Source organism: Zalophus californianus, chromosome 15 (assembly GCF_009762305.2).
Source record: "Zalophus californianus isolate mZalCal1 chromosome 15, mZalCal1.pri.v2, whole genome shotgun sequence".
Taxonomy (NCBI): Eukaryota; Metazoa; Chordata; class Mammalia; order Carnivora; family Otariidae; genus Zalophus; species Zalophus californianus.
Window position 1 is genome coordinate 79,712,118 of NC_045609.1, and position 27,843 is coordinate 79,739,960.

A 27,843-nucleotide genomic window follows, 5' to 3' on the forward strand; every position below is an offset into this window, starting at 1 on the left:
GCCAGCCGAGCCGGAAGTCGGTCGGCTTCTTCGCCTCCCCTCCGTCCCTGGCGGAAACGCAAGCCCTGGAGGAGAGGTTCCGGGCTCAGCCTGAGCTGGAGGCCGCAGAATGGAGACCGGGGCCGAGGACGTGGGACTGACCCGCCGCCCGATGCTGGCCTCTTCCTGGGATGCCGCCTGCGGAGCCCTGGGCCACAGCCTCCGTCTCACCCGGGCTGACCTCGGCGCCCGGGACTTGGATTGGGAGGAGCCGCTGGCTCCGCCTGCCCCGGGGTGCGCCGGGCCGGCGGGGACTGGGGCCGCCGGTGCGGGACGGTGGCGCTCCTGGGGAAGCCAGGAAGGCAGATGGGGGCCGTGCGGGGAGAGGGTGTGGGCCGGGGATCCGGGAGGGGAGCGGGCGGCAGGCGGGGGCCGGGAGCGGGGGCCGGGGGGCGGGGCCGGGGGCGTGAGTGTCGGGCGCCGGGCTGACCCTCCGCCGGGTCGGAACCGGGCTCCGCCTCCCCCTCCCCGCGCAAAACCAGCAAAGGCCTCCTGTGGACCCGCGTCGGCGTTAGTAAATGTGACTGTCCAGAGCCCCCATCAGCTTCATTATGGAAAAGATAGGCGTTTGCCTCGTAGTGTCTTCTGTTTCCCACTCTGGTGCACGCAGTAGGTCCCAGCGAACTTTTTGTGTTGAAATGGGAAGTAACTACCGGGGGTCGCGTCGGCAATCGAGGAAAGTGCAGAGGGCGAAGCCCTGGTGTCCGGAGTGTGCATTTCCTTGGGAATCTGTACCGAGCGTCCGTTGGGTGCTTGGGAAGGTGGGGGGACCTCAGTGGTAAATGAAGAAGTGAGTCAGGAGGAGGACCGTGGCCTAATAAGAGGGTTGTGAGCGGTGTTCGGACAAGTAGACTGAGGAAAATGTTGGACGCTTTTCTTTTCAGCCGAGATCTGGTGGTTTTGAAGAGCAGCCTGAACAGCCCCGATGAAAAGCCCTGCTTCCTTTACCTGAGATGTGACCCTAACGGAGGCGAAGAAATCGTTTCTGTTGGCATTTTGAGCTCAGCAAGAAATATGGAAGTATACTTAGGAGAGGAGTACTGTGGAACCAGTAGGGGCAAGACTGTTTGTAGTGATCTGGATGACAGGTTTGTAACTCCTTGACGCAGGAGTGTTCTCGCGCAGCGGTGTGACTTTGCTCAGCCCTTGTGGTGTTTGTTGATTGCCTGACATAGATGCCAGACGCCGGGGGAGAGAAGAGAAACACGTACCAGCAGGAGTAGCAGTTTCTCCGTTTCTCCCTCTACGGGCTCTTCGAGATAGTCTAAGCTTTCTCGTTGTTGTAAATGTGGAAATTTCGAGCTGACTGGGGGAGGTGACTGGGTAGCGGGTGGTCCCAGTTAGTCAGACTGTATAGACTAGAGTCAGTCCTTACTCCTGCTTCTTGGCTTTCTCCGTGAACACACAGTGGTCTGTTTCCCAAAAGCAATTTGGCAGTTAGTCTGGAACGTTGAACACGTTTTTCTGAAAGGAAGTCCGTTACAAATGGTGCACAGGCCCAAGACTGTGCCAGACGCCAGTGTGTGTAACCCACAAGTCCGCCCGTTAGCGTGTGATTTTCCTCTAGGTTCTGATACAAGGATTCTACCCGAATTCAATCTCAGGATTTAAGTAATGGCTTAGAAACACAATTAGAAAAAGTGTTGTTGTTTTTTTTTTTATTTGAGTATAGTTGACAGAACATTACATTAGTTTCAGGTGTACGACACAGTGATTCGACATCTTTATAGGTTATGCAGGGCTCACCACGAGTGTAACTACCATCTGTTACTGTACAATATCATTGACATACTGCTATTACAATATCATCTGTTACCGTACAAGTCTGCTACAGTATCAGGGACTGTATTTCCTGTACTGTACCTTTTATTCCCACTCTTTATTGAGTCCATAACCAGAAGCCTGTATCTCCTCGCACTCCCCTTCATCCATTTTGCCCATCCCTCCGACAACCGTCAGTTTGTTTTCTCTATTTATCGCTGATTCGGGTACTTCTTGGTTTATTCATTTGGAACAGTTCATTTTTAAATGTAACTATTAAAACTAATAGAAGTAAAATTGATTTAAATTCTATTTTATTTTTAGTGAGCACAAAATTATTTTCTACAAAAAGTACTTAAAATTGGAGTCCTCCAGTCATGCTTGTAAAGTAAAGGTAAGTCATCACTAGATTTTAACTAGTTTGACAACTGCAAATGTTTGTGTGTAATTTGTACTTGTTTTCTGTTGGTTCAGTAATATGGTTAGTCCAGCTTTGTTCCTTATTATCTTGGTATAAAAATATGGTGTCATGAAAATAGAAGCAGTTTTGGCTTTATTGTATCAAGAAAGATAGAGGGAGGTATATCAAGAAAGAAGGGAATTGGGGAAGTTTTAGAGAAGAGCATCCAAAAGTTAAAGGGCTTTGGACTGATGTCTTGAATGTGAAAAATATCATAGAGGTGAACTTTAGTGTTCTCACTGGAGCCCAGAGAAAAGTTACTGAGCTGGAAGGCATAGGCCCAGAATATTCCTCCTGTTTTGTTGCCTAGTCAGGTGACCTTGGGCAAATCTCTGTATTTCTTTCGAACTACTTCATGGATAAATTAGAGGACCAAAAACAAAACAAAACAAAACAAAAACTTGGTACGTACATGAATGTTCATCATCATTCCTAACAGCCAAAAGGTTGCAAAGAAAACAACCCCACGGTCCATCACTAAATGTGTAAACAAAACATGGTATACCCACACAATGGAAAAGTATTCGGTCATGAAAAGCATATAGAAACACAGATGAAAAGATAAAAAGCTTTTGCACAGCAAAAGAAACAGTCCACAAAACCAAAAGACAAGCGACAGAATGGGAGAAAATATTTGCAAATGACATATGAGATAAAGGGCTAGTATCCAAAATCTATAAAGAACTTATCAAACTCAACACCCAAAGAGCAAATAATCCAATCAAGAAATGGGCAGAAGACATGAACAGACATTTTTCCAAAGAAGACATCCAAATGGCCAACAGGCACATGAAAAAGTGCTCAACATCGCTCGGCATCAGGGAAATCCAAACCAAAACCTCCATGAGATACCACCTCACACCAGTCAGAATGGCTAAAATTAACAAGTCAGGGAACGACAGATGTTGGCGGGGATGTGGAGAAAGGGGAACCCTCCTACACTGTTGGTGGGAATGCAAGCTGGTGCAACCACTCTGAAAAACAGTATGGAGGTTCCTCAAACAGTTGAAATTAGAGCTACCATTCGATCCAGCAATTGCACTACTGGGTATTTACCCCAAAGATACAAATGTAGGGACCCGAGGGTACGTGCACCCCAATGTTTATAGCAGCAATGTCCACAATAGCCAAACTGTGGAAAGAGCCAAGATGTCCATCGATAGATGAATGGCTAAAGAAGATGTGGTATATGTACACAATGGAATATTATGCAGCCATCAAAAGGAATGAGATCTTGCCATTTGCAACGACGTGGATGGAACTGGAGGGTGTTATGCTGAGTGAAATAAGTCAATCAGAGAAAGACATGTATCAAATGACCTCACTGATAGGAATTCTTAATCTCAGGAACAAACTGAGTGTTACTGGAGTGGTTTGGGGTGGGAGGGATGGGGTGGCTGGGTGATAGACATTGGGGAGGGTATGTGCTACGGTGAGCGCTGTGAATTGTGCAAGACTGTTGAATCACAGATCTGTACTTCTGAAACAAATAACGCAACATATTTTAAGAAAAAAGAAAAAGAAGAAGATAGCAGGAGAGGAAGAATGAAGGGGAGTAAGTCAGAGGGGGAGACGAACCATGAGAGATGATGGACTCTGAAAAACAAACAGGGTTCTAGAGGGGAGGAGGGTAGGGGGATGGGTTATCCTGGTGACGGGTATTAAAGAGGGCACATTCTGCATGGAGCACTGGGTGTTATGAACAAACAATGAATCATGGAACACTACACCAAAACAAATGATGTAATATATGGTGATTAACATAACAATAAAAAATTAAAAAAAAAAGAAACACAGATGAACCTTGAAACATACTGTGGGAAAGAAGCTGGGATCATATATTGTATGGTTCTGTGTGTATGTATATGTAAGGTCCAGAATAGGCAAATCCACAGAGACTGAAAGTAGATTACTTACTATCTGGGGCTGGGGGAGGTGGGTATTGGTGGGATGGGGAGTGACTGCCAGTGGGAACATGGCTACTTTTTGGGTGATGTTCTAAAAGTGCGATGGCTCGCACCAAAACCCATAAGATACCTAGGAATAAACCTAGCCAAAGAGGTAAAAGATCTGTTTTCTGAAAACTATAGAAAACTTACGAATGAAATTGAAGAGGACGCGAAGAAATGGAAAAATAGTCCATGCTCATGGACTAGGAGAACAAACATTGTTAAAATGTCTGTACTACCCAAAGCAATCTATACGTTTAATGCAATCCCTATCAAAATACCATGAGCATTTTTCACAGAGCTAGAACAAACAACCCTAAAATTTGTACGGAACCACAAAAGACCCCATGTAGCAAAAACAATCCTGAAAAAGAAAAGCAAAGCTGGAGGCGTTAACGATTCTGGACGTCGAGCTATACTACAAAGCTGTAGTCATCAAGGTAATATGGTACTGGCACCAAAACAGATACGTAGATCAATGGAACAGAATAGAAAACCCAGAAACGGACCCACGACTATGTGGTCAACTAATCGTCAACAAAGTGGGAAAGAATATCCAACGGAAAAAAGAGTCTCTTCAACAAATGCTGTTGGGAAAATTGGACAGCAACATGCAGAAGAATGAAACTGGACCACTGTTTTACACCATATACAAAAATAAATTTAAAATGGATGAAAGGCCTAAATGTGAGACAGGAAACCATCCAAATCCTAGAGGAGAACACAGGCAGCAACCTCTTTGATCTTGGCCACGGCAGCTTCTTGCCAGAGGCAAGGGAAACAAAACCCAAAATGAACTATTGGGACTTCATCAAGATGAAAACTTTCTGCTCAGTGAAGGCCACAACAAAACTAAAAGGCAGCCTACGGAATGGGAGAAGATATTTGCAAATGACATCTGATAAAGCATTAGTATCCAAAGTCTTTAAAGAACTTATCAAACTCAACACCCAAAACACAAATAATCCAGTTAAGAAATGGGCTGAAGACATAAATAGACATTTTCCAAAAAAGACATACAAATGGCTAACAGACGTAGAAAAGATGCTCAACATCACTCATCATCAGGGAAATGCAAACCAAAACCGTGATGAGATAGCACCTGACAGGTGTCAGGATGGCGAAAATTCACAACCCAAGAAACAACGGGTGTTGGTGAGGATGTGGAGAAAGGGGAACCCTCTTGCCCTGTTGGTGGGAATGCAAACTGGTGCGGCCACTCTGGAAAACAGTGTGGAGGTTCCTCAAAAAGTTAAAAATAGAAGTACCCTTCGACCCAGCAGTTGCACTACCAGGTAATAACCCAAAAGATACAAAAATACAATTGGAAGGGGTACGTGCACCCCAGTGTTTATAGCAGCATTATCAACAATGATGTTTCTAGCAGCCAGACTATGGAGAGGGCCCAAATGTCCATCAGCTGATGAATGGTTAAGGATGTGGTGTATGTATATGATGGGATATTACTCAGTCATCAAAATGAATGAAATCTTGCCATTTGCAACAACATGGAGGGAGCTAGAGCGTATTCCGCTAAGCGATGTAAGTTAGAGAAAGACAAATACATGATTTCACTCATGTGGAATTTAGGAAAGAAAACAGATGAACATATGGGGTAGGGGGAGAAAAAAGAAACCATAAGAGACTCTTAAAGATAGAGAACAAACAGGGTTGCTGGAGGGGGGGGGTGGGGGGATGTGCTAAATGCATGATGGGTATCAAGGAGGGCACTTGTTACGAGGAGCACTGAGTGTTCTGTGTAAGTAGTGAATCATTGAATTCTGCTCCTGAAAGCAGCATTGCACTGTATGTGAACTAACTAGAACTTAAAAAACATCTGAAAAGAAAAAAAATAGAATAAAATAAAACTATAATGGCTACGCAACTCTGTGAATGTACTAAAATCCACTGAATTGTACACTTGAAATCATTTGGTTGTTTGGCACTTTCATTATATCTCAATAAAGCTGTTTTTAAATTTAAGTTTTTTAAAGAGGAAATAAATCCTTGCTATCTTTTTATCTCCACGTGACTTTTTATACAAGCTTACGAGACTTTAGAATAAGAAACAGTAAGTAATTTCATAGCCTGCTGGTAGCAAATTTACAGAACTGATTATTCCGAGATACTGGTTTATATAGTACATATCAATAGCTTCCAGATTTATTTAAATGAAGTGTTTCATGCATTCAACAGAATTTGAATGCCTACTGATGCTAGATACTGTAACTAGGCATGTAGGAATTAGCAGTAACATAATGAATGACTGCCCTCATGTTGCTGACATTCTAGTGTGATGAAATAGATTCTAAGCTGACTCAATGAGTAAAATATGTCCCATATTCAGTGGTGGAGCAATGGGGATGAAAAAGCAGAGGGGGGGTAGCAGGGAGGTTAGAAGGTAGGTGTGTAAATTTAATGCGGAGGTTCCTTAATTGCTGAGGACAGTCACCTTTTTGGTGCCACGCTCAGAGTTCTTGGATTATGGGTTCTTGACCTGTGTTGTCACGTTACATATGGTTTTGTATGTGTCTCTGCAGGTAAGTGTTTTTTGTTACCTATTCTGTGGAAGTTCTATGGGACTGCTAAGAGTAATCTCATTAGAGAAATCCTAGGCCTACTAAAGGTTGTTCTGGGGCAGTGGTATATGAAAGTTGAAAGTCACGGACCCATCTTTTTGAGCACTTACTCCCAGTGGTAGGTACTGGGAATTTGAACACCTAATCCTCCTAACAACCATGTAAAATCATTGTTTTTAGCCTCCCTCATTTTATTCCTGACTCAGGTTTTTGCCTTTTTCCCGGGGTCACACAGGCTCTAAGTGGAGTCATCACTGACTCTGTCTGATTCTAAATCGTGGTCCCTTCCTACTTTGCTACTTTGTTGTCCATATCACACAAGAAATGTCTTTTGGTTCAGAAATAAGGCAGCCTAAAGCAGTGGGCAGGACGCTGCTATAGAAGCCAGAGGGCTAGGTTCCAAGCTTGACTTTTACCAATTTGGTAATCCTCTGACAAGTCGGAAAATCACCCCTGACCTCATCTTTTTGTGTGTGAACCAGTAGGTTATGTTAGACCATATCTAACTTTCTCTTAAAATTCTCAATTCTAAAGGACTGACTTAGTTTTCGTATTTCAGTAAAGACTTTTGTGAAGCCTTCTTTTGTATTAAATACTATTACAGCTGTGCTGTGTTAAGTTCTCAGATGGGTATAGTTTATTTTTATTCATTAGTTTAAGTGAATGAAATCTTATCGTAGCCCCTTTGTATATTCTGTGTATGTATTCAGTTTGACATGGTATTCTTTTTGTAAATCGTTCCTACGAGCCTTGTGGTAAATTACAAGTGCGGATCGTTACAGTTTTCAGGAAAGCTTAAAAATGAACGTGTATTTAAAGTTTATTTTCCTAAGTACATTATTGCTAGCTTATAGAGAAAAGTGACCTTAAATAGTGATTACTGTTTAATATTATTGTTTTCCGGAACTTCTTTGTTTTATAATAGTTGCTCTCCTTTGGTGAAAAGCAGTGTGTGTTCATCAGTAAAATTGTGGTACAATTGAGGCGGGTTTCAACAAATTCTTCAACCAGCCCTCCTGCTCTAGGATCAAGGATAGACCTGCAGAGGGTCCAAACTCTCATGGAGGCCATGGGGTCAAAGTTGTCACCTGGCGCTCAGCAACTGATGAATATGGTTAAATTTCAGCAGCAGGTACGTAGACATGGAGTCTGTCCAGGTACCATTAAAAATTTCAGAATGGGGCGCCTGGGTGGCTCAGATGGTTAAGCGTCTGCCTTCGGCTCAGGTCATGATCCCAGAGTCCTGGGATCGAGTCCCGCATCGGGCTCCCTGCTCCTTGGGAGCCTGCTTCTCCCTCTGCCTCTCTCTCGCTCTCTGTCTCTCTGTGTCTCTCATGAATAAATAAATAAAATCTTAAAAAAAAAACAAAAAAAACCTCCAGAACACCTTTAAAAAAAAAAAAAATTTCAGGATGACGGATTTTTATAAGGACACGTATTAACTTAAGTTTTTTCTTTGAACTTTTACTGTTGATCTGACCGTTACCTTTATTTGCTTTGTAAAATAACATTTTGTAGACGTTCTCTTCTACAAAATATCTTACTACAGATCTTTACAATTTTCTATGAATTTACTCATTCATTCAGCAAATATTTATTAAGCACCTTCTCAGTGAATAAGGCAATGTTTTGAGCACGTTAGGAAGTTCAAAGGTCAGTTAGTTTGTAGCCTGTCTTTAAGGATCTTTATATAGTCTCATTTTATCTAGGTCTTTAAGGAAGAAGGATGGGACCGAGCGAGTAAATTTGGAGGGATGCAATTCGAGAGAGAGAAAATAGCATGGATTAACTCTTCAGTGCTAGAAGGAACAGGCTATAGCTAGGAAATGAATAGAAGTTCACTTCTCTGGGGTGAAGAAGTGGTTGGGGGAGTTTAGCTTGGGGTTGGATCGTAGAGGGTTTTGAACGTTACTTTTAAAAGTACATGCCTGGTTTTGCCCACATTTTGAGAAACTCTAACCCAGTGCTATGCGTGAGAGGAGTGAGAAGGAACAGTGAATCAGTAGGATGTGAGACTCCAGGGGGAGCACTTCCATGTTCCTTTCCTCATCCAGAGGAGAGTCCAGGAGGGTCTAAAATTGGACGTATGACCTGATGCTGGATTGTGAGATGTTGCCATGATGGTGCCATCAGCTCTAGATAACTTGATGTTGCTATTGCCTGAGAAAAATAGAATTAAAGGGGACGTTGAGGTTTGGAAGATGGTGATACCTACGATATAAATGGAACCCAAGGTAGGAGACCACTTGGGAAAAAGGGAGCTTGATTTTGGGAATATTAAGTTGTAGATGTGAATCAAACAGTGCCTCGGATGATGCTGCGAGCTCTTGGAAGCACCAGAGGGTGTACGGGTGGAGGTGGAGGAGCGGAAGGGAGGTTTGAGAGATGTACCCAGTAGAGGACAGGGAAAGTGCCGAAGGGAGAGCCGGAGCAAGGAAGAAAGGCCCATGGGGAGTAGCTAGGTTTGGTAAGGATAATAGGGAGGAGGAAAGGAGGAGAACAGCGGCAGACCAGCGGTGTGACCGAGGGGCGCGAGGGAAGAGCTGATGTCAGGAGACCTGATTTCAGGTTGTGGTGCTGACATAAGTAGTTGCGTAATTTGGCATTGCTTTGTCTTTTTTTTTTTTTTTTTTAAGACTTTATTTATCTTTTTGACAGAGAGAGAGTCAGCGAGAGAGGGAACACAAGCAGGGGGAGTGGGAGAGGGAGAAGCAGGCTCCCCACTAAGCAGGTAGCTGGATGCGGGGCTCGATCCCAGAACCCTGGGAGCACGATCTGAGCTGAAGGCAGACGCTTAACGACTGGGCCACCCAGGCGCCCCTGCTTCCTGTTTTTTGACGTAAATTTTGTCACGTTCTAAATCTAAACGGTAATACTGCTAGGATAAAGGAGTCATGGGAGAGTTTAAAAGAAATAGTCTAAATAAACAACTTGTGTACCTTTTGTGAGCTTTACCAATAGTAATTTAGTACAGGTGTCACTGACGCAATGGGCAAGATAGGGAAAATGGGAGAGTTGATGGTTATCATGGGAACCCTGGAAAGAAGGGTTTCAAAAAAGTACCAGTTCCATACTTTTCTTTCTCTCGTACCATCACCGCACCTCGATCCTCAGGAAGTCCCTGACTGGTCCTCCTGCTCGACTGCAGTCCATTCTCCACAGGGTGACCAGAATAATCTCAAAGGGTAAATCAGACTCATCCTTCCCTGTGTGAAGCCCTCTGACTTCTTCTCATCACACTCAGAATTAACCCAGCTTCCTTACCCTGGCGTCTAAGGTCTGGGCCTTCTTTGATTCCTTAACCCCATCTCCTGCCAAATCTCCTGGGACACCTGGCTTCCAGATATGTTGATGTGTGTAGTCCTCAGATATTCAAGTGTGTTCAGGACCTTTGCACTCTTAATTTTTCTCTTTCTCCAGAAGCCTCTTCCCCAGACTGGGGCAGGGCTGGCTTTTCCTTTTTATTAAGATTTCAACTTAAATGTTACATCCTTAGTGAGACCTTCCCCAACCACCGGTTTAAAATAGCCTTTCCCTCCAAATCTGCATCATATTTTCATCAGAGCCTTCTTGACTATTTTGTTGTTGTTTATATGTTGGTCTGTTTATCTCATTAGAATATCAGCTTCATGCAAACGGGGAGCTGGTCTGTCCTGTTTGTGGCTCCAAATAAGAATATGATATATGTGCCTTTTGGGTTATCAACTAAGTGCTTCTTGGAGATCTTCAGGGTTCAGATTGAATGATCGTGATATGGAAACCAGATCTTGAGGGATTGGGCAGTAAATGGGGGTAGTTGGAATGTGGAGGTACCCGGGTTAAATGGGTTTGTTTCAAGAATGATAGAGATAAGGAGCTTCCCTGTATCGGAATCCCCTGGAATGTTTATAAGGTGCCGATTTCTGGCTGTCACCAATGACCTGAAACCCAGAAGGTGGGATCCAGGCATTGTATCAAACAGGCATCCCCAGATGATTCTTAACGCATAGTTAAGAATCCTAAGAACAAGTGATCGAGGAGAAGGATCCCATGGAGATAGAAAATGTGAAACAAGACGAAATTATTTTTTGTGTGCAAGACTTTGGAAACATCAGAGAGGGTTAATGAGGTACAGTCAGCTCGTGGACTGATCTTTATGTTCTAAACACTTAACTTTGGAAAAAGATAACATGGATAGATTTTTTGTGTGTGTGTGTCATGGTTTTAAGTTTGTTGGTTGAATTCCAAAAATAACCTGTTTTCCCTGCTATTAATTTCAGTCCATTCAGAAGTGCCTTAAATAAATCATAAAAGTGCTCTCCCAGCTTTCATTCTCTTCCCCAGCTTGGTGTGTATCCTAGAGTTTCCTGCGTCTGTAGAAATACCTGCAAGTCCTTCCATCCAGTGTACGTGTTGTGACGTGCCCCCCTCCCCCCACTAACTCATTGTATACGGGGCCATTTGGGGAACCCTGCGGAAGAAGGAAGGTGATTCAGTTAAATGTTCTTTTAAACATGCTAATAAAAGACCTCTTCCAAGTGGGGAGGCTCTCTTTATGGGATGATTCTTACGGGGCATACCTGGTTTTCTAGGATTGCGTGTTACTAACAAGCAGGAATCTACGGACTGTCTCCCTGGAAAATGTCATGTAAGCTATGTAACCGTTTGTTAAGTCTAAAGTAGGGATGTTTTGGGGCACCTGGCTGGCTGAGATGGTGGAGTGTGCGACTCTCGGTCTCGGGCTTATAAGTTTGAGCCCCACGTTAGGTGTAGAGATTACTTAAAAATAAAATCTTAAATAAATATAGTAGGGATGTTTCATGACCAAAATGTTCCTTCGGCGGAAGCTGTGTAACCGCGTACACTGTTTAGAACCTTCCTACGTTAATTTGGGCAGGGCCTGTCCTGAAGGGGAAAGAAGTGACCTGGGAAGCTTCGTTAGAAGCCCTCTACCTTTCCCGGCTTCACCTGTGCTTTGGGGTTGCTTGTGTTCTTGAAAGTTTTGTTAAAGTTTTTTCTTATTTCATTATATTTGAAGTTAACATTTGCTGGCTTTGATTTGTTTTTGCTTCACAACTTAGCAAAATTGAATAGGAATTCTATATCAAAGTGCCTAGCCTATAGTTTTCATGTAATGTTGCCTGAATGAAAGGATGCACCCCATTTTTCTCGAAGAAAACATACTTATGCAGGATTTACAGTTTGCTTTTTTCACCTCTGAAATACAAATGTCTTTTTTTCTTGCTTTTTCAAGGTGATACCTGTTTACATTTTTTATAATAAAAGTTGGTCCTTTCAGATATCTGACGAGATGTTCAGAAATAGACCCTTAAGTTTTCACGAGTCTGGGGGTAAATATGCGCACATATAAAATGATGTGTATGCACAGATACACATACATACATCTAAATCTTTACATATTCACGTATAGGTATATGGACATAATTTCGCATGAATGCTTTTATGTCCTTTTCAGCTACTCTTGTCAGTGTTTCCCATACAACATATGACATGGATCCTAAGCAATAAATATGTATAAATTATTTCATACATATTCCCCTGCCTGCTTTGAAAAGGGTTTGGTGGACCTTGCATGGCAACATGTGTCAGACAGCACAAGAAAATTAAAAGAATTGAATTAAATGAAACAAAAGGAAACAGAAGAATAGCCACCAGCCCCTAAAGTTGGCTTATTCACTGCACTGCCATATAGACTTACCTGTGAATTCCGTGATATTTAATATGAAAAGGAAAAGGAAATTACCTTAAAAGCTCTCATCTGAGAAAAATATGACTGATTTTTATAATCAGTGGATTTCTTCTAATCCAGATTTGGTATATCAGAAAAGAAAAACCTCACATACCAAATACCTTATTTGCGTTTACATTTTCTTAATTAAAATTTCTGCCAAATTAGTTGCCATACACAATTTTGACATTGATTTCACTGCTGTTTATACCAAATTTTTGATTTCCTGGGGTGCTTCAGTGGCTTAGTCTGTTAAGCGTCCGACTCTTGATTTTGGCTCAGGTCACGATCTCAGGGTCACGAGATCAGGCCCCGAGTCGGGTTCCATACTGGGCATGGAGCCTGCTTGGGATTCTCTCTCTCTCTCTCTCTCTCTCTCTCTCTCTCTCTCTCTCTCTCTCTGTCTCTGCCTCTCCCCAACCCCCTCAATCATGCTCTCTCTCTCTCTCTCTATAAAAAAAATTCAATTAAAAGAATTTTCATTTTTCTGTCATGAAGGTTTTTGTGGACTGTTTACCACTACCAAAAATAATTTAGCTTTGTCATCATGATTGAGTAAGGCTCCTTTCTATCAAAGGAGAGTTGTTGAATTTTAAAATTTTGTATATAATTGTATGTATTGTATATATAATGTACAATACATGTAATTTATATAATTATATACAGTCCGTCTTCTAGGAATAATTTAAGGTTTATCCAAACCTTGCATTCGGTAGAAGATAACATTTCTTTATAGAGAGTATTCCTCCAAAGTACAGATCAGTAAAAGAAGTCTCATGGAGACCCTCCTGCTGCCCGCCCCCCCGCCCCCACACCACCGACTTCCCTGGCTCTCATTATTCCCCTTGCCTCCTTTATTTTTCCCTAAAGCATTTATCACCATCTCCGTCCACATGATCTATTGCCTGCCTGCCTACTTTCCTTCCTTCCTGCCTACTTTCCTTCCTTCCCTGCTTCTTTCCATTGTTCCCTGCTCCCGTATTGGTTCCACATATCAGTGATTTTCATTTGTTTTGTTCAGCCACTTATTTTCTGTGCCGGAAGCACAGAGTAGATTTCTGGTAAATACTTGTTGACCAAATGCGTTTTGGTTTGGTTCAGTCCAGGGATCATTTTTTAGAGTGTCTAGACAATGTACATGCCGAGTTTCTTTAGCTAAGCTGTATAGTATTTGTCTCAGTCTCTTTCAGTAGGTGTTGAGCAGGAGTACGGATGTGTTGATATCTCCCGAATAAGAATAGAGTTTTGTGTTTCCAATTTAGGATACAGCCCTATAACTAAACAGTTTAGTAGGCTAGAGGTAGTTTTGCTTTGCTCTTGTAGAAAAACTGAAGAGCATAGCAAGGAGCATAGGAAGAACATGCCCCTGTATGGGAGAGCCTGTAACCTCATCTCAGAAGTGAGCCAGAACCCTGTCATGAAATAATATAGCATGGCCAGTTCAGTTGAGGCCGTAAAACATAATCTGTTATCCTACAAATCATTAAGGCAGACATAGCCAAAAGTTGGCTCATTTTAGTCATTGCAGATGTCGCAACTGTACTGATGAAACATCGGACTTCTTTCAAAGATTTTATTTATTTATTTGACACAGAGAGACACAGCGAGAGAGGGGAACAGAAGCGGGGCGGGGGGGGGTGGGAGAGGGAGAAGCGGGCTTCCCGCCGAGCAGGGAGCCCGATGCGGGGCTCGATCCCAGGACCCCGGGGTCATGACCTGAGCCGAAGGCAGACGCTGAATGACTGAGCCACCCGGGTGCCCTGAAACATCAACCTTCTAGTGTATAAGCTACTGGTGTATCTTCCATGATAAGCTAGTTATAAAAGATTTCCTTAGGCTAGCTTATTATATGGGAAACTCGATGGGTGATATTTAAATCTAAGAATATTATTAATTATTGTGCCTCAGTTGAGAGTACTGTGTTTTATTACCGTAAATTAAGGAGGCCTTCGTAGTGGAGGCATTAATGCTAATGCAGTTTTACTAAGCATTTAATATTTCCTTTAGCAAAAACTACAGTGAAACCATTAAAAGCCTTGACTCTGGAGTTAGGTGGTCTGGGTTCATGTCCCAGTTCTGCCACTTACTAGGTGTGTTACACTAGTTGTGTTACCTTAGCCAGGTTACCTTTAGCCTTGGTTTCACCTTCGCTGTGGTCTCCTCAACTTAAGACTGTAGCCTACATCCTATGGATGTTTAGAGGATCACATGAACGAATGCACGTTGCTTGACTTACAGTAATTACCCCAAAAGTTAGCTGTCGCTACTACCAATAGTAACATGTATTTATTTACCTTGCTTAGAATTGTGTTCCCATCGGAGAGCAGCTTCAGTCGGTTTTGGGAAATACTGGCTACAAACGTATGATCGACCTGCAGTCGTCAGTTGCTTCAGGAGCCTCAGACAAGTCCCCCTCCACGCCTTTCCCTTTTAGAACCGGATTGACATCTGGAACCCTGACTGAAGACTTAAATGCTTACGTTGATAAAAGTCCACAGCCACCGGGTGGAGGAAACACTACAAACCTCAAAGAGTATAACCTTGTGCCACAAAACCGTTCTCTTCTTGAGAGTGACCTCAGAAACGCAGTTTCTTCTTTCCTGCCGAAAAAAGCGAGTGACAACTCAAATGTACCTAACTCTGAGTTGCTACCGTTTCTCCAGAATTTATGTAGTCAGGTTAACCATCTCCGTGTGGGACGTAACACCAAGTGGCAGGAAGGCATCACGAAGGCTGGGGAAGGCGTGGTTGGTGTCGCGTAAGTATTTCAGACAAATGTGGTTTAGGTTTCGTAGATAGAAGAATCAGTTGGAGGAAAACAGATTTGTTTCACTAACTGCTGCCTGTAGCTGTTTCCAGTAATTTTAGGAGCTATAACTCAACATGGATCATGGACTTAAACATAAAACGTAAAACTAGAGGGGCTTCTGGCTGGCTCAGTCGGCACAGTGTGCAAGTCTTTTTTTTTTTTTTTAATTTTTAATTTAATTTTTTAAATTTATTTTTTGCAGAGCGTGCAATTCTTGATCTTGTGGTTGTGAGTTTGATACTCACCTTGGGTGTAGAGATTACTTAAAATCTTTAAAAACAAACAAGCATAAAGCTATCAAACTTTTCCAGTAATATGTAGGAGAACATTTGGGGACCTGAGAGTAGGAAAAGACCCTTAGATGATGCCAGAATCGCGGTAATGGAGACATTGATCCATTGGATCCCATCAAAATGTAAAACTTCTGCCTTGTGAAAGACCCCGTTAAGAGGATTAAGATACAGATACAAAGTGAGAGAAACTATTTGCAAGTCACAAATTTAACAAATGGCCTGCATTTCTGTAGCTCCCAAAATTCACGTTGGAAAAAATTTCAATCAGAAGATGGGCAACAGACATGGAGGCATGTTACTAGAAGGGGTTCACATATCAAATAAGCAAGTGCAAAGATGATCATCGTTGACCTCATGGCTATCAGGGAAATGAATATCAAAACCACAAGATACTATTGCACAGTTACTTGAAGATTAAAATAAAAACAAAAAATGGTGACAATACCCAATGCTGATGAGGATGTGGAGAAACTGGGTCTTTTCTACATTGGCGGTGGGGGTGTAGAATGCTGTGGCCACTCTAAAAAACCCTTTGGCAGTTTCTTGAGAAGTAAACATTTACCGTGTGACCCAGCAGTCCTACCCCTGAGCACTTACCCTGGAGAAATGAAAACTTAGGTCCACACAGGAAACTATGCCCAGTTCTTCATGCAAAGAAAGCTTTATTTCTATGTGACAGCCGAAAACTGGACGCAACCAAAATGTCTTAAAGTAGATGAACACTTAAACAAACTGTGGTATATCCACATCACAGGGTGGTGGTCAATAAAAGGAACGGACCACTGACACCCGCAGTAACCTGGATGGCTCCTGAGGACATTGTGCTGAGGAACAAAAGAGCATCTCGGGAGGTCACATTCTGTGTGATTGTATTTGCATAACATCCTCAAAGTTGTAGAGATGGAGACCATATTGGTGCTTGCCAGGTGTTAGGGGTGGAGGGCGTTAGGGGAGTGGGTGTGAGTGTAGGGGGTGGCAGGAGGGAGATCTTCGTCATGAGGGAAGAGTTGTGCAGCTCAGTTGTGATGTTCACGTGAATGTGTGTACGTGTGATAGAACGGCATCCACGCACAGCGTGCCAACATCAGTTTTCTGCTTTTGTACTCTGCCAGAGTTAGGTGAGATGTGACCACTGGGTAAAGGGTACTGGGGAACTCTAGTATCTTTACAACTTCCTGTGAATCTGGAGTTATTTGGAAAAAAAAATAACCGTTTTAAAAACCCCTCATATATTCTAGAGGGTTCTCAAACGTTTTGGTCTTTATATTCTGAAAAATGATTGAGGACTCTAAAGGCCCTTTATTTATGTAGAGTATATGAAAGGATTCATTTGTTTAATATATGTGCTGCCGAAGCGAGCACAGGATTCATTGGTTTAAAAATAACAAACCCATTGGGTGCCTGGGTGGCTCAGTCGGTTAAGCGGCTGCCTTCGGCTCGGGTCGTGATCCCAGGGTCCTGGGATCGAGTCCAGCAAGGAGCCAGCTTCTCCCTCTCCCTGTGCTGCTCCCCCTGCTTGTGCTCTCTCTCTGTCAAATAAATAAATAAAGTCTTTAAAGAAAAGATAACAAACCCATTATACAGTAACATAACAATTTTTATGAGAAATATGTTTTCTAAGCAACCTTAGAATGGTATTATGTGAAAAGTATAGAATCGATACTAGCTTCTGGTTGCATTCTCATCTATGTGGCCCTCCAGCTTATAGCATCAGTAGCTAGTAAGACCACAGAAGTACTGAGAATAAATGAATAAACGGGGTTGATCTCTGAAGAAAATATTTATACCTTCAACTGACTACCTTCAGAAAGTCTAAGAAAGAGAAAAATACTCAACCACAACTTCTTTTGATCACCTGAGCAGTGACATTACACCTCGTGTAGCCTCTGGGAAATGTCACTGTATGTTGGTGAGGATCCGAGGATGAAGAGTTCGGACCTCGTCTTAGTAGTAGTGTAAGAACACTTGGCACTTACGGAAGCTGAAGAAGTCATGGCGACCCCGGGGGTTTGTGGACCACGCCCTGAAAGTCACTGTCCTGGTGTTCATTGGTTGTGAGCTTGAGAAACGAGCGCTTTTTATTTATTTATTTTTTAAAAAGATTTTATTTATTTGAGAGAGAGCGAGCATGGCCGGGGGGAGGGGCAGAGGGGGAAGCAGACTCCTCCCTGAGCAGGGACCTTGGGCTCATGACCCCAGCTGAAGTCAGACACTTAACTGACTCGAGCTACCCAGCCGCCCCTTTTTACTATTTTTATTCCTATCTGCCCATTCCAGTTACATTCATTTTTAAATGTTTTCATATTAGGTTAGAAAAGAACCTTCCATTATTTAGTGAGGTGGTGTGGGTGACGAGGACAAAACTTGAAATTGTAGGGTTGTTTGGGGAAGTTCTTGGAAGACATACGTGGAGACCTTAAAAAAAAATGGGCCAGATCAGTTTTGACTTGGGGCTCAAAATCAAAAGACCCTTTGTAAGAGACTTGTTCTGTGAGGGTAGTCGTTCTGTCTTCGTTGTTCTATCCTCATTTCACTTGTATGTTGAAATGTTGAAAGAATCAGATACAGAATGCTTTGGGCATTCGGGGTTGTGGTTGGCTGTTGGTAGGTGTATTTTGGCACCCGGAAATACCTTGTACCCAGACGGCGCCGTTGCGGAGACAGATTTCCGCAGTGTACGTTGGCTGCTTGTTTCAGTACAGTTCGGTGGTTTCTGTTACGATACCAGGGATAATTGTTTTACTGGTTTTTTAACATTTGTTTTTAGAATGGAAGAGCAACCTGTGTGCACCTACTTGGAAAAGATTCTTACTAAAAATATGGAACTGCTGGAAAAGAAACTTGTGGACTACATCGATCAGCGAATATATCGACTCCAGGAACACATGGATACGAAGATGGCTCTGTTGATGGACCTGCTGCAGCATCCCTACTCCCCACCCCCTGGGACGGCCCTTAGACAGTGTGACTCTGGAGAAAGACTTTCAAATGGAGAAAGATAAGTGCTCAACATGTAGGATGTACTGCAGATATTTATTACATATTTATTGCAAAGCCTAAACCCCCAGAGTTCAAAGCAAGTATTTAATGTCATTTGAGGAGCATCAGCTTACTTACATCACGTGACCTCAGTGTTCATTTTAACTGTACTTGTTAACTGTCAATCCAGGACTGTGCACTAAGATTAACATGATAGGGTCATCAATTATTTTTGTTTGCAATGTTGTTTACTTTTATTTTTTACTTGTATTTACTTTTATTTTTGTTTAAGTGTTTAAACTTCTTAAGGATTTCTATTTTAATGAGTCTGTATTTTATGTGTTTAAGTACTGTTTTAATTTATACAAAGGCCTTATATTTTAGGGATATGAAAAAAATACAGTATTTGATGTATTTTTCTTTTCCTTATTGATTGTTCTTGGAAACCTTAGAGTACTTAAGCCTTGCAACCTTTAATTTCCAGTCACCAATTTACATTTTATGTTGTTTATTTCAGATAAAAAATTAGATGTGATATTTCTGCAACATTAGTATACATTGGGGCCATTAGTTTTATGTTCTGTCACATTGGAGCTCTACTGTGGGTAGGAAAGAAACATCAGAACTGGCCTTTTTTGTTAAGATTATTACTTTAGATTTTGCATTTGATGTAAAACAAGAGAAGTCATCTTGTTTCATTTCAGTAAACACAGAAAGTGTAAGAAACTCTTCTCTTCTGATATTGGTTCTTCTTTCCAGAGCCCTGCTCTGGTATGTTTAACATGTGAAGTGCTGAACCTCTGCGCTCGAGGATAGAGGCATATGAATCAAGGAGATTGCACTTCTCTCTGGCAGACGTAATTTTCAGAAATTATGACTATTTTATATGTGTTGAGATGTGGTGTATTTGCCTCTAAAAAATCATCTATTCTGGAAACTGTCTTAAGTAAATAGATTTTCTTTTTTATATAAAGATTTTATTTTTTTATTTGAGAGAGAGAGAGAGAGCACGAGCTGGGGTGGGGGTGGTGTAGGGCAAAGGGAGAAGCAGACTCCCCGCCGAGCAGGGAGCCTGACTCAGGGCCTCTATTCCAGGATCCCAGGATCATGACCTGAGTCAAAAGCAGACACTTGACCAACTGAGCCAGCCAGGCAGCCCAGAAATATTTTCCTTTCACCTAGTATTTGTTTAACATGAAAAAGATGTTTTACATTCATTTCATGTTTTGGTGAATTTAGTTCTTGAAAGTGAAAGCTCATAACAGTGTTCATTTATGAATCATTCTGCACTCAGTGACGGGAGGTCTATATATCACTTTTATCAAGGTTTTCCTAATTTATTCACAACCTATGTAGCCAGTAAGTAGCATTTCTTCCTACACTCAGGGGAAGCTTGTTGCACTTAAAGCACAACCCTCCTGTTTAAAAGCTGTACAGTTTCTGTTAGTTGTGCTCTGTTCTTTGGTTCAGAAATTGCCTTGAAATAGTTAAAACTAGAACACACAAGGTATGTTATAAAATGATGAAAATAATACAATATTCATGACTATAGTACTAGAAATAATTCAGATGAGCTTTAATTCCTGATTTTCCATTTCTTAATTTTTCCATGTTAATGAAGACCTAACTTATATTTTGTATGTATCAGAAATTCAGAGGTACTGATTTTCTTGTATTTATAAACTGCTGTGCATAAATCTGTTTATTGCTATAGTATTATTTTCTAAGAAAATACTGCCCGAATTCGCTCAGCAGAAGCAGCAGACTATAGTACTTACAAACTCTCTATTAAGTCTTTTTTTCTCCTGTAAGTTTTCTCCACATATAATAAGCCGGGTCTGCAGAGTAAGGGCTAGCAAATGCACCTTCACGGGTAACCACCGCAGTTTGAAGTAGCTGCAAGGGATGTGTGATGATCAAGAAGTTGAATCAAGATCCAGGTTATGTATTTTAATTTCCACGTTTTTACCACTTTGAGTGTTACTTCATCTCCCTCTTTCCCGTGGGGGCATGCTGAGGTTTCCCTCCCACTTTTCATCAGTGGATTGTCGGTGTTCTGGGTGCGGGGCAGAGAGTGAGTTTGCATGCTGCTGCCCTAGGACTCCCCTGAAAGTGTGGCCGCAGAGACTGTCACGGGAGGCTCTTCCTCACTTGGCCCCAGCCCAGCTTTCCAGCCTCATCGGCCACCTCCACGTGCCCTGCTGTTCTAACGTGTCCTTTCTTCCCGCAGCTCCTCAGGCTGTTGGTTCCAGCAGACAGGAGTCGTCCTCCTGTGGGTCTCACCTCTCCCTACCCTACGCTGTCGGTCCGGGTCAGCGCAGATGCAGCCAACATGAAGCCATCCTTGGTCCCTCCCTCCCCAGTCGGGAAGCAAGCAGCTGGATGAGAGAAACAGGCAACGCTGAAGGCTCTCTCTCGGGGCACGTAAAACAATCGAGGTCGGCTAAAGCATAGGAGGCATGTCAGGTAGCGGCCAGAGGTAAGGCCTGAAAAGGTGGCCTGGGTCTGGCTTTGGAAAACCGTGACTGCTCCACTCTGGAGATCTGTGTGGTTTAAGAGGAGACTGACACGGTCAGCTCTGGGCCTCAGAAAGCAAGCCAGTGCGGGGCTTTGCTCATGAGCCCACTTGCAGAATTTCTCGGCATTCTGCTTTGCGCTGCAGTGGAATCTGGGTGCTGGGAAAGCAGAACCAGGGTAACATCTGATTGCCTGACAAGTTAGGTCAGCATTTCTCATCATCTGCCCTCCAGTCTTTGTCAGAGTCACTTGGGGAACTTGTCAGATGTGAAGGTTTCTCGAGCCCCAACGCAGATCTTCTGAATCAGACCAGAGGGAGGAGCGGCCCCTGAGTGGGCATTTCAGAGGATCTCAGGGTTATTCTAAAACAGGCCGAACTCGGAGAGTCTGCTTTGGTCTGTAACACGATACACCCCAACATGTAGCCATCTGATCAGCCCCTTCTATCTACCTCACCAGGAGCTGGTTAGAAAGGCAAATTCGTGGGCTCCATCCCAGAACCAGTGAAGCGGAGTCTGGGGGTGGGGGGGCAGGAATCTGATTTCACAAGGCAATTCTGTAACACGATACACCCCAACATGTAGCCATCTGATCAGCCCCTTCCATCCACCTCACCAGGAGCTGGTTGGAAAGGCAAATTCGTGGGCTCCATCCCAGAACCAGTGAAGCGGAGTCTTGGGTGGGGGGGCAGGAATCTGATTTCTCCAGGCAATTCTCGCGCACACGAGTTAGAGAACCTCTGCTTTAATGAATGGATGTCTCTGAAGAAATAGACCCATGATTTCAAACACCCAGGACAGGTATCTGTGTAAACTTGTGTGTGTAGGAAATGCCCCTGGAAGTTTATGTTTAAATGAGAACCAGGGGTTCCAGAAGAGTAGTGGAAGATTAAGGCAACTCTGACTTCTTGAGAGTCAGACTGAACCATGAAATGACTCAAGTGGAACATAGTTGTTTTTACTGCAGACTTGCCTTAGCAGAGAGCCCTTGGTAGAATTTCCATCAGAAATGTTCATGTTTTTACTTTTACACTTTCCACTGGGTTCAAGCCTGGGGACCACACACGTATGGCTGGAGATGAGCCACCAGCAGAGGGGCCAATTTCTTACATGAGTGTGTCTCAATTTCCAAAGTGTGACATGTCTGTTTAGGTTGAAACCTCTCAAAGACCTACAGCCACCACCACCCTGAGCCTGTCAAACCACACAGCACCCACTGTCTTGAAATGGGCTGAGGGAGCTGAATGGCTTTGCCAATGATTCTGACAAGTCATGGGGGGAAGGTAGGCCTGGAATTCACCTCTCTTGTTCTCTAGGCTCATGTGGATTGTGGGGTGGGACCTTCCTACTTAGAATTGATCCCCTTTGACATTTGAAATTCAAGGCTTTTGAAAGGGGAAGCAACTCTTGTGGGTCCCCTCTCTCAAGGTAAAGCAAATTTAGCATCTTCTACATGTTTTCTACTGTTTTGACATTGTCCCTCCAAATGCCATATTTCCAAGATGGCGTAGAGGAAAATACACAAGGGTGAACGAACCTGAACTCTCCTTCCACCTTAGCCATTCACCTGTAGTGAGTGTAGTTTTGGATGAGGGATTCTACCTTTTTCTTGACCTCAGTTTTCTCTTCTGTAAAATGGGGGCAATCACAGCCTGCCTCATGCTATGGCATGAGGCTTATGATATTCTGAGCATGATACCTCTGATACACAGTAGATGTTAAATGGCAAATATTAAATTTTTCTCTCCCTTTTTCTACTGTGCTGTCTTCTTAAATGGCAAGAATGACACACGTGTTTCTTAATATCATTACTTTTCCAGCAATTTTGAAGTCCCCCTTCTATATCCTACCTTAGGTGTGGGAGGGACTCAGAATCAATTCTATTGATCAGTGGTCCTCGAGTCTAGTTCAGGAACCAGCAGCATCAGCATCACCTTGGAAGTTACTCGAAATGCAGACCACTTCAGACCTACTGAATCAGACTCTGAGGGTGGGGCCAGGCCTTGCATTTCCTGAAGGCCACCAGCTGACACAGGTACCCACTCACTTTATTGGTTTGTCTAAAAGCACTCACTCTGCAGCCAGGTGCATGAGTTCCTTCCTAAAACTCCTGTTGCTATACCGCAAAGGTGTTCTACAACTGGTAGGGAGAAAATCTAGGCTTTTTACTAAGGCTTTAAATCTCCACAAAATTGGATATCTGGCTAATTTTCCAACTGGTGTCCTGCTCCCACTCCCCTTTACGCGTCCCACTGTAGCCCCAACAGCCTTTTTCTTGTTCCTTGAGCACACCAAACCCATTGCAGCATCAAGATGTCTGTCATTACTATTTGCTTTGCCTGGAATGCGCCTCCTGACTTTGATTTCTCCCTTTCTCCAGGCGTCTGCTGGAACGTCCCCTCCTCAGAAAGGCCTTTCTTGACTATGATCCCTAAATTCCTCCTCCCCATCCCCATCACTTGGGTTAGCTATTTTCACTTTAGTTTTCTTTTAACCATTCTTTAAGGGGTAGATATATTTAGAACAAATTCTTTTTCTTCATCCGAGAATGTCTCTCTCCCCCTCCGTTCCTGAAGGATAGTTTTGCTGGATATAGAATTTGGAGTTCTTTTCATTCAGCGCTCGAGAGATGTCGCGTGCTACTTCTGTCTGGCTGCCGCAGTTACAGATGAGAAGTCTGGTTTGACCGGTGCCCCTGTAGGTAGTGTCTTATTTCTCTCTGGCTGCTTTCAAGCTTGTTTCTTTGTCTTTAGTTTTCAGAAATGTAATTATGTGTCTTGCCATGGATTTTCTTGGGTTTCTCCTGTTTGGAGTTTTCTTCACTTCTTGAATCTGTCTTATTTCATCAGAAGCTCAGCCCCATCCTTTTTCTCCTTCTAAGACACTGATGATGTAAATGTTGGGTCTTTCGTCATAGTCCCACAGGTCCTTGAGGTTATGTTAAAGTTTCGTTCAGATTGGGTAAATACTCTTGCTCCGTCCTCAAGTTCGCTGATTTGGTCCTGGCATCTCCGTCTGCCATGGAGCCCATCCAGTGAGGCTTTTTTTTTTTTTTCCAATTCTGTAATTTCCATTTGGTTCTTTTGGTATGACTTCCATTTCTTTATTGAGATCCCTATATTTTGATTGTTGTGGGAAGATTTGTTACTGATTGTTGAAGCTTTTTTATGATGGCTGCTTTAAATCCTTTTTTGAATAATTCCAACATTTGCTTCATCTTGCTGTTAGCATCAGTTCATGGTCTTTTCTCATTCAGGTGTTACTTCTCTGGTTCTTGGTCCGGCAGGTGATTTTCCCTTGAATCTTGGATATTTTGGCTAAGTCCTATGTAAATCTTTAAGTTTATCATATAGTCACCTGCTTAGGTTTAGCATGCAGGTCCTGGTCTACGATTGTGGAATTAGGTTCTAATGGCAATTTAATGTCCAGAGGCTTTGTGGTGCTGTTCTGATCTGCTCGGTTTCTGTGGTGCCACTGGCGCTCTCAGGGCCCTGACAGTGCGGCCAGGAGGAGCAGGAGATTCCTCGGGCCAGAGCCATCTGGTACATCTAAGTGGGAGAAGGGAATCTGGCTCATAGGAACAGAGGTGCTTCTTACGGTGGATCCCCCTCCGGCTATCAGCTAGCCACCCCACTGTCTCCCAGCGCAGAGGCGTCTTGGCACCAGTGAGGCCTTTTACTGTCAGTGCGGCTCCTACACCACACACCTTTGCCACTGTCGCTGTGCTGGCGTGGTGCTGTGGGCAAGACGTGCACGGCATCCCAGGGCAGTAAACCCACTCGTACCGCCTGCGGCTGCTAGAGTCAGCCTGGGCTGCCTCTTTCTGTTCTGCTGCGGAGTTGCTCATCCAGGCTCGGGGTCTCTAACCTGTTTGCTTTCCTCTTTCCAACTTCCAGAGTATTTCTTTATTTGACTCTTGTATTTTTTCTAGGGATTACAGTTGTACTTTGGAGGGAGAGGCAAGGAGAAACAGGTCTAGGCCATGTCGTCTGTACCTGGAGTCTCCTTATTTAATGTTACTGGATTGGCTGGCTGGGGCCTGCCTGTATCGTACACACCTACTAGCTTATAACCCTTGTATCTTCCCGATTAAGTGTGAAAATCTTCCAAGATCAACGAATCCTTGTAAATGGCATTGCACTGTGTAGCTAAAGCATAAAATCCAGTTGGTTTTCTCTAACTGAACTTTTAAGTGTAAGGGGATTTTTAGCCTCCCCATATTTCTATCTTTTTATTTTTTTTCCATTGATCTTAAACCTGCTTTTGAGGAGCAGTCAAATCCTGAGAATCAGTGTGAGGGAAAGAAGATCTGAAAAGAGAAAGACTTAGAAAGAAATGGTTCAACATAGCATATCTATTCCCTGGGGGCTGAAGTCCACCTACGCATGGGACAGAATTCAGAACCCTGCGGAAGAGCTGCTGTCCCGAGAGTTGATGTCACATGCCCATGACATAGAACATGGGGCTGGACGGTGGCTGCACTTCGAAAGCGAGTTCTTCGACCTTGGATCTTAATTCCTTCTAGCAAGGATGATTCGATCCTTCCTTCTCAAATTACAGGTTTCATAAAATATCCTGTTCCCTCAATTAAAAAAAATTTTTTTTTAATAGTTGGCCTTCAGATCTGGACAGTTTAACTAGAGTAAGTATGTTACCTTGTTTATGCTTCTTCCTTCCTGGCTCACTGTTCCCTAATTTGAGTGTTAAACAGTTTGCTGAGTCCAGACAAATTTTCCTGGGAGGATTGAGGAGGAAAAATGTCCAAAGGGCCTGTGGTCTCCTGGAGAGACAGAATGAAGGTCAAGGGCTCCTAGAATCTCCTTAAACCGTAATATGGCATGACAGGTGTCGGTGGGAGAATGAAACACGGTTTTCCCTTAACCCACATCACTTACGATGTGGGTTTGCAGATTCACAGCATTGCACAGCAGGACATTTTGAAAAAAAGACATTTACTTAGTCATTCCCAGAAAATATTTTAAACTTGATGAACAGCAAGGGGTCATTCCTGACTCTCTCAGTGACTATATGTCGGGAGGCCCAGGTGTTTGGGAATAAAGCTACCTGCACGAGGTCTTAATTGTAGCTACACACCGCTGCCTGTGAAAAGGAAAAAGATTCTTCCCAATTTCTCTCCTGATTTCCTTTTCTCTAGACTGTGCATTCAGTCGCTTTCCATCCACAAAGAAACCCTTTCCCCGCCACGGCCAGCTGCCTAGGAGCATTCACACACGCTTACACGTGGAAGGCTCTGTGGTTTGGGGCTCCTGGATCCCCCGCTGACGGAAGTGCACTGAGGCGGCGAGGCGGCTGGGTGGGGAGGGAGGCCACACTCACTCCTTGCCAAGTGGCACTTCTCTGCCCAGGTGTGTGTGACATGCTTGACCTCAAGATTATAATTGCCATTGGTGGCGGTATCCTGGTGGCCATTCTTGTGCTGATGGGTGTTGTCATCTGTCTTTACTACAAAATATCCGACGCAGTGAAGTGAGTGATGTGGGTAAGGGTGAAAAATACCCCCTCAAATAGGATACCTGGGGCTCTCTGCTTGAGCAAGGTCATTCCTTGCCCTGTGCCTGCACCCAGAGTGAGGTCAGGAACAGCAGGTAGGTTTGAAAAGATAAAAGCAGGTGAGTGTAGAATCTTGTTTTTTTCCCCTTCTGGCTTAGGGCTGTGAGCTCATGAGTAGAATGTTCTCAGCTGGGTGGCTCCGTGCTGCTTTGCTCCACTTACCCTCCCAGAGTGGACCCCCAGCTGGTTTACTCAGCACACTGGCTGGGCCCTCCCTCCGTCCCAAGCACTGCAGACCGTGGGGGAGGCTGTGAATGAGTCTGTGCCTCGGATTCACTCAGAGGACAGGCTGACTGGATCTCCTCTTAGCTGAGTTGGGGAGCTCTCACGGTGTTCTCTCATTCACTGTGCATGGCCTTGGGGACAGGGAGGCGGGCCTGTGGGACTGTGGGGAAGCTGAGCTGTGTGAAGATCCTGGGGGACACCTGACAAGGGAGTATAGACAAAAGATAATTAACTTGGGGGGAGAGGAACCTTCAAATCTGGGAGAGATGGGTCGTTAGAAGCAGTGCTGTTCCCATGCTAGGGAAGTTAAGCCTGGGAGCTAGAAGATGAATCCCAGAATGTTGGGGGGACAGCCAAGTGCGGCCCCTTCCCGGTCACGCTCTGCACTTGGATGGGCCTGCAGCGATCAGCTGGGTGATCCACACTTGCAGTTTGCTCTCCCTTGTTTGCTGTAACCTGATTCTACATTTCTAGCATCCTAGGAGAGGAAGCGATTAGACAGGAGCTTGGGACAGGGGCAGAGAGCTCTAGTTTTGGGCTGCTGTTATGTATTTGATTGGCTCTAGGCCTAAACTTCACAGATACCCCTGATAATTGTGACCAGTGGACTGAGAAGAAAAATTCTAATCCCATGCTTTGTGTATGTCTTTTCTTAAGACCTTCAAAGGCACCTCTTTGTTTGGCCTTAAAGAGTAATCCAGCCATGCTCACTCAGGACAAGGTCGCCGCGGCTGCAGCCCTCACCACTGGGTCCTATCCCAACGTCCAGTGCTGTGACGAATGTAGCTTGTATGCTGACTATGACCGCCTGCCACCGTGCTTCTGTGACGTAAATGAGGGACTCTGACTTGGGTGGGCACAGGTATCTTCATGCGCAGTATTTCTTTCCCGGTAGAATTTATTATTCAAGTCAGGTTCAAATAGTGTTTACATC

At 43.7% G+C, this 27,843-nt stretch overlaps 1 protein-coding gene across 5 annotated transcripts; it reads left to right on the forward strand.

Annotated features, from left to right (window-relative positions):
- On the forward strand, positions 1-27,595 carry LOC113919304 (ATPase PAAT). 5 transcript variants are annotated; one of them, XM_035724242.1, is made up of 8 exons: positions 77-345; positions 924-1,127; positions 2,125-2,194; positions 7,714-7,920; positions 14,820-15,274; positions 18,386-21,076; positions 22,969-23,148; positions 27,567-27,595. In XM_035724242.1, the coding sequence occupies exons 1-6, from the start codon at positions 110-112 to the stop codon at positions 18,618-18,620; spliced, it is 1,407 nt and encodes a 468-aa protein (XP_035580135.1). In that variant the 5' UTR covers positions 77-109; the 3' UTR covers positions 18,621-21,076; positions 22,969-23,148; positions 27,567-27,595. The 5 variants fall into 5 exon arrangements, with proteins under 5 accessions (XP_027443952.1, XP_035580135.1, XP_035580136.1 ...); XM_035724243.1 differs by lacking the exon at positions 27,567-27,595 and having other exon boundaries at positions 18,386-20,537; positions 20,828-21,076; positions 22,969-26,468; XM_027588151.2 differs by lacking the exon at positions 27,567-27,595 and having other exon boundaries at positions 1-273; positions 22,969-26,468.
- The last annotated feature ends 248 nt before the right edge of the window (positions 27,596-27,843 follow it).

Bases quoted from the DNA above. Each gene is read 5' to 3' on its own strand.
- LOC113919304 (XM_035724242.1), top strand. From the start codon at position 110: ATGGAGACCGGGGCCGAGGACGTGGGACTGACCCGCCGCCCGATGCTG. The intron at 7,921-14,819 runs GTACGTAGACAT...TACCTTGCTTAG, and splicing joins TGGTTAAATTTCAGCAGCAG to AATTGTGTTCCCATCGGAGA. The intron at 15,275-18,385 runs GTAAGTATTTCA...ATTTGTTTTTAG, and splicing joins GAAGGCGTGGTTGGTGTCGC to AATGGAAGAGCAACCTGTGT.